The sequence below is a fragment of the Trichomycterus rosablanca genome, chromosome 15, assembly GCF_030014385.1.
Source record: "Trichomycterus rosablanca isolate fTriRos1 chromosome 15, fTriRos1.hap1, whole genome shotgun sequence".
In the NCBI taxonomy this organism is placed as follows: domain Eukaryota; kingdom Metazoa; phylum Chordata; class Actinopteri; order Siluriformes; family Trichomycteridae; genus Trichomycterus; species Trichomycterus rosablanca.
Window position 1 is genome coordinate 34,082,421 of NC_086002.1, and position 10,000 is coordinate 34,092,420.

The 10,000-nt window shown below is 38.5% G+C and overlaps 2 protein-coding genes across 2 annotated transcripts in view; both read right to left on the bottom strand.

Annotated features, from left to right (window-relative positions):
* The window catches only part of zbtb45 (zinc finger and BTB domain containing 45), a 12,718-nt gene extending 5,529 nt beyond the window's left edge, over positions 1-7,189 (bottom strand). Inside the window, exons 1-6 of the mRNA XM_063009611.1 lie at positions 7,097-7,189; positions 2,028-2,595; positions 868-1,283; positions 635-745; positions 366-509; positions 11-275 (exon numbers count right to left, since the gene is read on the bottom strand). Of these exons, the coding sequence (XP_062865681.1) occupies positions 11-275; positions 366-509; positions 635-745; positions 868-1,283; positions 2,028-2,589 (1,498 nt within the window). The 5' untranslated portion in view covers positions 2,590-2,595; positions 7,097-7,189. The remainder of the gene's footprint in view (positions 1-10; positions 276-365; positions 510-634; positions 746-867; positions 1,284-2,027; positions 2,596-7,096) is intronic.
* A 441-nt stretch (positions 7,190-7,630) lies between these two features.
* Positions 7,631-10,000, bottom strand: part of LOC134328527 (transmembrane channel-like protein 7) — a 22,298-nt gene continuing 19,928 nt past the window's right edge. The window contains exon 16 of the mRNA XM_063009622.1: positions 7,631-8,161. Coding sequence (XP_062865692.1) covers positions 8,009-8,161 — 153 coding nt within the window. The 3' untranslated portion in view covers positions 7,631-8,008. The remainder of the gene's footprint in view (positions 8,162-10,000) is intronic.

The following is a 10,000-nucleotide window of genomic DNA, read 5'->3' on the forward strand; positions in this document are numbered from 1 at the left end:
GTGTGTGTACCCGAGTGGATGAACATGTGCTTGCTGTAGTTCTTGCGTGATCGCAGTGATTTGCCGCAGTGGCTGCAGTCGAACGACGTCTCGGATCCCTGAGCCGAAAAACTAGGCCCCGCGATGCATGCTGGGGCGGGAGGGGGCGGGGCCGGGGTGAGCGGAGCTGGGGGAGGAGCCTGCTGACAGGTCTCTGGCATGCTGTCCATTGCCATGGCCCCGCCCACAAAGTAAGGTGAAGGCTGTGATTCGCTGACGGGATACTGATAGAGCATCTGTGGAGGGAAAGCACACGCTAGTAATGAGCTACCATCTAACAGACACCTTTACGTGTGTGTGTGTGTGTGTGTGTGTGTGTGTTAAACCTGGTTGGTAATGTTGTGTGAAGAGGTAGGCGGAGTCATGGGCTTGTTGCTACGGGAACGGGGATTCGAAACCAAAGCCTGGGATGCGTCGGTCTGGGGCCAGAACCCTCCGGCGTACACGCTCGCTTCCTCATAGAACCCCGCCTACAACAAACACAGGGGGGAGGGGGGATTAAAGTGCTGTGGGGTGAGCGGGGGTGTGTGTGGGGGGGGGGGGGGGTAACGTGCTGTAGGGTGAGCGGGACTGGGGTAAATGGGGGGGGGCGTACCTGTCCGTAGGTTTGTGGGTGTGTCGCGTCCTGCCGCTCGTTCATCTCGAACAGATTTTCTCCCTCCTGAACCCCCTCGTCCTTCACCACCACCTGCTCCGGTCCCATCACCTACACACACACACAACGGTTTAGGGAAGGACCACAGTCTCAGCTTCATGCTCCTCTAACGGAAGTATTTGATTACAGGTGTTAAGTCTGGGTGGAGCGGGGACTGTTAAGGTAGCTGGTACCTGTAGCCGTAGCGGTTGCCTCTGTTTTCGGCTATGCCCCGCCCCCCTGTCCCCTCTCTCGCCGTCTCTTCCTCTCTCGTCCAGCTCCTCCCCCTCGCCGAACCTCTCCATGGCGACCGGCAGCTCCTCGGCCACGCCCACGAACCCGGAACCGCCCCCCCTGGCCATGCCGGCGGGGTTGTTGATGGGAGCGTGGACCGGTTCGGGCCGGTTCTGGTTCTGGGCGGGGCCGGCGGTTCTCTCGGGGTTCTGGTTCAGCATGTAGCTCTGCATGTCCTGGGTACAGCCGACGGCTTTCAGAGAGGCTCCGCCCCCCGCCGCGCCCAGCCCCTCCCCCCTGCACATCAGCTCACTCAGGGGCAGCATTCTGTTGACTCCGCCCGCTTCCAGAGAGCCCGCCTCGCCCTGCCCCGCCCCTGCACGAGAGAGAGACGCACAGGGTTTCAAAACAAAATCCGTCCATCTACACACATAAAAAGAAGTAAACAGAAGTGAAAAGAAGTAAAAAGAAGTCAAACAGAAGTGAAAAGAAGTAAACAGAAGTGAAAAGAAATCATACAGAAGTGAACAGAAGTAAAAAGAAGTAAACAGAAGTAAAACAGAAGTAAAAAGAAGTCATACAGAAGTGAAAAGAAGTAAACAGAAGTAAAAAGAAATCATACAGAAGTGAAAAGAAGTAAAAAGAAGTAAACAGAAGTAAAAAGAAATCATACAGAAGTGAACAGAAGTAAAACAGAAGTAAAAAGAAGTCAAACGAAGTCAAAAGAAGTCAAACAGAAGTGAAAAGAAGTCAACAGAAGTAAAAAGAAATCATACAGAAGTGAAAAGAAGTAAAAAGAAGTAAACAGAAGTAAAAAGAAATCATACAGAAGTGAACAGAAGTAAAAAGAAGTAAACAGAAGTAAACAGAAGTAAAACAGAAGTAAAAAGAAGTCAAACTGAAGAGAAAATAAGTAAAAAGAAGTCAAACAGAAGTCAAACGAAGTAAAAAGAAGTCAAAAGAAGTCAAACAGAAGTGAAAAGAAGTAAAAAAGGAGTAAACAAAAGTCAAAAGAAGTGAAAAAAAGTAAAAAAGAAGTAAACAGAAGATGTGTAGTAGATGAAACTCATGGCAGATCAGTTCTCGTTACCCCCCCCTGGCCCCGCCCGTGTTCTCGTACCCGTCTGTGAGATGAAATGCGAGCCGCTCTGCTCCGTGTTTTCGGCCGTCACCTCGCCGCACTCCTCCATGGTGTAGCCGAACCCCGGCATGGCCCCGCCCACGGCCACGCCCTCCTCCGTGCCCCGCGCCTTGACGGCGGCCCCGCTCCCCCTGGCGGCGGCGTTGCGTTTGTGGTTGGCGGAGGCGGAGATGATCTGCGTGCACTCGTCGATGACGCTCTTGATCTGCAGGATGCTGGCGGCCGTGAGCATGCGCAGGGCCTGCGAGCGCAGCAGCACCATGGAGCCGCTGTACAGGAAGTCCACCAGCTGCAGCACGGCGTCGGCGGGCACCAGCGGCGGCACGCTGATCTCGGAGTGACCCAGCAGCAGCTTGTCCTGGAAGAACGGGCTCCCGGCCGCCAGCACGCAGGCGTGGGCGCGCAGGGACGCGTCCTGGATCCGCACGGTCACGTCGCAGAACACGCCGTCACGCCGCTGGGAGCGCAGCGACTCCAGGACGCACTCGCTGGCGTTCTGCAGACGGATGTAGTGCACCGAGTCGGAACCGCACGCCGCCATGGTAACCTGAGAGGAGAGAGAGACGGACCAATCAGAGACCGGGGATTTACACTGGGGAAAGGGAGGGGGGTGAAGATGGTCATGAGGACACGTCCTTCTACTACTGTCCAACAACTTTATACACATTTACTTTATATATATCACACACACACACACACACACACACACACACACACACACTGTTCTTATATACACACACACACACACTGTTCTCATACACACACACACACACACACACACACTGTTCTTATATACACACACACACACACACACACTGTTCTTATATACACACACACACACACACACACACTCTCTCTCTCCTACTACTGTCCAACAACTTTATACACATTTACTTTATATATATATATATCATACACACACTGTTCACAGCCTGTCCTCACACACACACTTACTGTTCTTATACACACACAGTGGTTACTTCCAGCACTCAGATTTAGTATGTAAATGTAATAGAGATGTTATAAATGTGATGTAAATGTCATAGAGATGTTATAAATGTGATGTAAATGTCATAGAGATGTTATAAATGTGATGTAAATGTCATAGAGATGTTATAAATGTGATGTAAATGTAATAGAGATGTTATAAATGTGATGTAAATGTCATAGAGATGTTATAAATGTGATGTAAATGTAATAGAGATGTTATAAATGTGATGTAAATGTCATAGAGATGTTATAAATGTGATGTAAATGTCATAGAGATGTTATAAATGTGATGTAAATGTCATAGAGATGTTATAAATGTGATGTAAATGTCATAGAGATGTTATAAATGTGATGTAAATGTAATAGAGATGTTATAAATGTGATGTAAATGTCATAGAGATGTTATAAATGTGATGTAAATGCCATAGAGATGTTATAAATGTGATGTAAATGTCATAGAGATGTTATAAATGTGATGTAAATGTCATAGAGATGTTATAAATGTGATGTAAATGTCATAGAGATGTTATAAATGTGATGTAAATGTAATAGAGATGTTATAAATGTGATGTAAATGTCATAGAGATGTTATAAATGTGATGTAAATGTCATAGAGATGTTATAAATGTGATGTAAATGTCATAGAGATGTTATAAATGTGATGTAAATGTCATAGAGATGTTATAAATGTGATGTAAATGTCATAGAGATGTTATAAATGTGATGTAAATGTCATAGAGATGTTATAAATGTGATGTAAATGTCATAGAGATGTTATAAATGTGATGTAAATGTCATAGAGATGTTATAAATGTGATGTAAATGTAATAAGAATAAAACAGATGTAATATAAATGTAATAACAGTAATGTAACGACTGTAATATAGGTATAATAACTGTAATGCATATGTAATATAAATGTAATTAATGTAATGATGGTAATGTAATGCATGTAATTTAGGTATAATAAATGTAATTAATGTGATTAATGTAATTATAGATGTTATGGGTGCAGTTCAGATGTAACCTAAATGTAATGAATATAAAGTAAATGTGATGACAGTAATGTAATTAATGTATTTTAAGTATAATGACAGTAATGTAGATGTAATATTAATGTAATTAATGTGATGTAGATGTTATATAGATGTAATTCATGTGAAGTAGGTGTTATATAGATTTAATTCATGTGATGACAGTAATGTAATGAATGTAATATAAGTGTAATGACAGTAATGTAGATGTAATATAAATGTAATGAATGTGATACAGATGTTATATAGATGTAATGAATGTGATGTAGATGTTATATAGATGTAATGAATGTAATATAAGTGTAATGGCAGTAATGTAGATGTTGTATAGAGGTAATTAATATGAAGTAAATGTGATGACAGTAATGTAGATGTTATATAGATGTAATGAATGTGATACAGATGTTATATAGATGTAATGAATGTGATGTAGATGTTATATAGATGTAATGAATGTAATATAAGTGTAATGGCAGTAATGTAGATGTTGTATATAGGTAATTAATATGAAGTAAATGTGATGACAGTAATGTAGATGTTATATAGATGTAATGAATGTGATACAGATGTTATATAGATGTAATGAATGTGATGTAGCTCTTATATAGATGTAATGAATGTGATACAATGTTACATAGATGTAATGAATGTGATACAGATGTTATATAGATGTAATGAATGTGATACAGATGTTATATAGATGTAATGAATGTGATGTAGATGTTATATAGATGTAATGAATGTAATATAAGTGTAATGGCAGTAATGTAGATGTTGTATAGAGGTAATTAATATGAAGTAAATGTGATGACAGTAATGTAGATGTTATATAGATGTAATGAATGTGATACAGATGTTATATAGATGTAATGAATGTGATACAGATGTTATATAGATGTAATGAATGTAATATAAGTGTAATGGCAGTAATGTAGATGTTGTATAGAGGTAATTAATATGAAGTAAATGTGATGACAGTAATGTAGATGTTATATAGATGTAATGAATGTGATACAGATGTTATATAGATGTAATGAATGTGATACAGATGTTATATAGATGTAATGAATGTGATGTAGATGTTATATAGATGTAATGAATGTAATATAAGTGTAATGGCAGTAATGTAGATGTTGTATAGAGGTAATTAATATGAAGTAAATGTGATGACAGTAATGTAGATGTTATATAGATGTAATGAATGTGATACAGATGTTATATAGATGTAATGAATGTGATACAGATGTTATATAGATGTAATGAATGTGATGTAGATGTTATATAGATGTAATGAATGTAATATAAGTGTAATGGCAGTAATGTAGATGTTGTATAGAGGTAATTAATATGAAGTAAATGTGATGACAGTAATGTAGATGTTATATAGATGTAATGAATGTGATACAGATGTTATATAGATGTAATGAATGTGATACAGATGTTATATAGATGTAATGAATGTAATATAAGTGTAATGGCAGTAATGTAGATGTTGTATAGAGGTAATTAATATGAAGTAAATGTGATGACAGTAATGTAGATGTTATATAGATGTAATGAATGTGATACAGATGTTATATAGATGTAATGAATGTGATACAGATGTTATATAGATGTAATGAATGTGATGTAGATGTTATATAGATGTAATGAATGTAATATAAGTGTAATGGCAGTAATGTAGATGTTGTATAGAGGTAATTAATATGAAGTAAATGTGATGACAGTAATGTAGATGTTACATAGATGTAATGAATGTGATACAGATGTTATATAGATGTAATGAATGTGATACAGATGTTATATAGATGTAATGAATGTGATGTAGATGTTATATAGATGTAATGAATGTAATATAAGTGTAATGGCAGTAATGTAGATGTTGTATAGAGGTAATTAATATGAAGTAAATGTGATGACAGTAATGTAGATGTTATATAGATGTAATGAATGTGATACAGATGTTATATAGATGTAATGAATGTGATGTAGATGTTATATAGATGTAATGAATGTAATATAAGTGTAATGGCAGTAATGTAGATGTTGTATATAGGTAATTAATATGAAGTAAATGTGATGACAGTAATGTAGATGTTATATAGATGTAATGAATGTGATACAGATGTTATATAGATGTAATGAATGTGATACAATGTTACATAGATGTAATGAATGTAATATAAGTGTAATGGCAGTAATGTAGATGTTGTATAGAGGTAATTAATATGAAGTAAATGTGATGACAGTAATGTAGATGTTATATAGATGTAATGAATGTGATACAGATGTTATATAGATGTAATGAATGTGATACAGATGTTACATAGATGTAATGAATGTGATGTAGATGTTATATAGATGTAATGAATGTAATATAAGTGTAATGGCAGTAATGTAGATGTTGTATAGAGGTAATTAATATGAAGTAAATGTGATGACAGTAATGTAGATGTTATATAGATGTAATGAATGTGATACAGATGTTATATAGATGTAATGAATGTGATACAGATGTTACATAGATGTAATGAATGTGATGTAGATGTTATATAGATGTAATGAATGTAATATAAGTGTAATGGCAGTAATGTAGATGTTGTATAGAGGTAATTAATATGAAGTAAATGTGATGACAGTAATGTAGATGTTACATAGATGTAATGAATGTGATACAGATGTTATATAGATGTAATGAATGTGATACAGATGTTATATAGATGTAATGAATGTGATACAGATGTTATATAGATGTAATGAATGTGATACAGATGTTATATAGATGTAATGAATGTGATACAGATGTTATGAGTGTGCAGTTCGGATGTAATAAACACACACAGTTGTGATCCACTATTAAACTACACACCCTGTTTATACTGCACACACACCTGCATTATCACATCTAATAGTTTATTACTGTTATTCCACATCCAGCCACTCACACCTCTCTCTATCACACACACGCAATTATTACTGTTATTATTGTTATTATTGTTATTATCGATTATAATCACTACTGACCAACTGCTGCTGCCGCTGCTGCTGCTGCTGCGGAAACTACAGCAACACCGCAGGGACAAACTCAGCTCCACATTTACAACAACGCCTAACAGAATAAAAGTCCCCAACACATCGGACTTTTCTTCTGTTTCACACAGCGGTTACAGCACTGACTCTAAAATAACCCTAACCATAACCCTGACTCTAAAATAATGATCATTATGATCATTCAGGTCAGTTTATACATCTGTACACTAACAGCAAAGTCATTTCAATAAGTATTATTATAATTATTGTTCACGTGATAATACAGAAGTCTCATAAACTAGTATTATTTTATTCTTGATGGTACTAACTCTTTATGGCTGTGTTTTCTATATATTGATACTATTTTAATTGTAATAATTGTTCCAAAGTTGCAGAACAGTCAGGACTGGTGTTGGACCACTGTAACCAGGTTCTGTAATGGTTTGGGAGGTGAGGACACCACGTGGTGCAGGTGTGGAAGTGGATTTTGTTCATTCCTGCTTAATAAAACACTTCAGACACCAGAAGCTCCATCAGTTTTATTCAGATTTTATTTAAATTGCTGTATAAAGTGCAACAGGACCGGAAATTTATTATTATTATTATTATCATCAAAATAACTCAACAGAGTGAAAATAAAACAATAACAGTGTCTTTTATTACAGTCATAACAGATCTGCTCGCTTTGTTCATTCATCAGTATAGACACACTCACACACACACACACACACACACACACACACACACACACACACACACACCATGTAAACACACCACACGCACTGTAACAGTTTTAACCAATCAGAATAAAGCATTGGAAAAAAATGGTCCAATCAGGAAAGACCGCTCCTCTTGGATAAAGTGGACGTCCTTGCTCAGTGATGCACCAATCAGAAGAGGGCATGGTCAGGCATGAGTCTCAGTGGGAGGAGGAGGAATCATGTAGATGCTGGAGTTTTGGGGTCTCTGGTTTCCATGGTAACGGCGACTGGCGCGGAGGGCGGGGTCAGACTGAGCCTGGCACAGCTTCTGTATCAGGAAGCGCTTATCTCGCCCCTCCTACACACACGGGGTTAGATACAGTGTGTTAGATACAGTGGGTTCATGTGATAGTGAGTGTGTATCACCGGTGATGATGTGATGTGAGGGGTGTGGTTATAACATCGTGTGTGTGTGTATTAGTATGTGTGTGTAACTACAGTGTGTGTGTGTGTGAGAGACGTGTGTGTGTGTATTTGTATGTGTGTACATACAGTGTGTTAGTGTGTGTGTAACGTGTGTGTGTGTATATACAGTGTGTGTGTGTATTTGTATGTGTGTGTGTGTGTATAGTGTGTGTGTAACGAACGTGTGTGTGTGTATATACAGTGTGTGTGTGTATTTGTATGTGTGTGTGTGTGTAGTGTGTGTGTAACGTGTGTGTGTGTATATACAGTGTGTGTGTGTATTTGTATGTGTGTGTGTGTGTATAGTGTGTGTGTAACGTGTGTGTGTGTATATACAGTGTGTGTGTGTATTTGTATGTGTGAGTGTGTGTATAGTGTGTGTGTAACGTGTGTGTGTGTATATACAGTGTGTGTGTGTATTTGTATGTGTGTGTGTGTGTATAGTGTGTGTGTAACGTGTGTGTGTGTATATACAGTGTGTGTGTGTATTTGTATGTGTGTGTGTATAGTGTGTGTGTAACGTGTGTGTGTGTTACAGTGTGTGTGTGTGTGTGTGTGTAGTGTGTGTGTAACGTGTGTGTGTGTATATACAGTGTGTGTGTGTATTTGTATGTGTGTGTGTGTGTATAGTGTGTGTGTAACGTGTGTGTGTGTATATACAGTGTGTGTGTGTATTTGTATGTGTGTGTGTATAGTGTGTGTGTAACGTGTGTGTGTGTTACAGTGTGTGTGTGTGTGTGTGTGTAGTGTGTGTGTAACGTGTGTGTGTGTATATACAGTGTGTGTGTGTATTTGTATGTGTGAGTGTGTGTATAGTGTGTGTGTAACGTGTGTGTGTGTATATACAGTGTGTGTGTGTATTTGTATGTGTGTGTGTGTGTATAGTGTGTGTGTAACGTGTGTGTGTGTATATACAGTGTGTGTGTGTATTTGTATGTGTGTGTGTGTGTATAGTGTGTGTGTAACGTGTGTGTGTGTATATACAGTGTGTGTGTGTATTTGTATGTGTGTGTGTATAGTGTGTGTGTAACGTGTGTGTGTGTTACAGTGTGTGTGTGTGTGTGTGTGTAGTGTGTGTGTAACGTGTGTGTGTGTATATACAGTGTGTGTGTGTATTTGTATGTGTGTGTGTGTGTATAGTGTGTGTGTAACGTGTGTGTGTGTATATACAGTGTGTGTGTGTATTTGTATGTGTGTGTGTGTGTATAGTGTGTGTGTAACGTGTGTGTGTGTATATACAGTGTGTGTGTGTATTTGTATGTGTGTGTGTATAGTGTGTGTGTAACGTGTGTGTGTGTTACAGTGTGTGTGTGTGTGTAGTGTGTGTGTAACGTGTGTGTGTGTATATACAGTGTGTGTGTGTATTTGTATGTGTGTGTGTGTATAGTGTGTGTGTAACGTGTGTGTGTGTATATACAGTGTGTGTGTGTATTTGTATGTGTGTGTGTGTGTATATACAGTGTGTGTGTGTATTTGTATGTGTGTGTGTGTGTATATACAGTGTGTGTGTGTATTTGTATGTGTGTGTGTGTGTATAGTGTGTGTGTAACGTGTGTGTGTGTATATACAGTGTGTGTGTGTATTTGTATGTGTGTGTGTGTGTATATACAGTGTGTGTGTGTATTTGTATGTGTGAGTGTGTGTATAGTGTGTGTGTAACGTGTGTGTGTGTATATACAGTGTGTGTGTGTATTTGTATGTGTGTGTGTGTGTATAGTGTGTGTGTAACGTG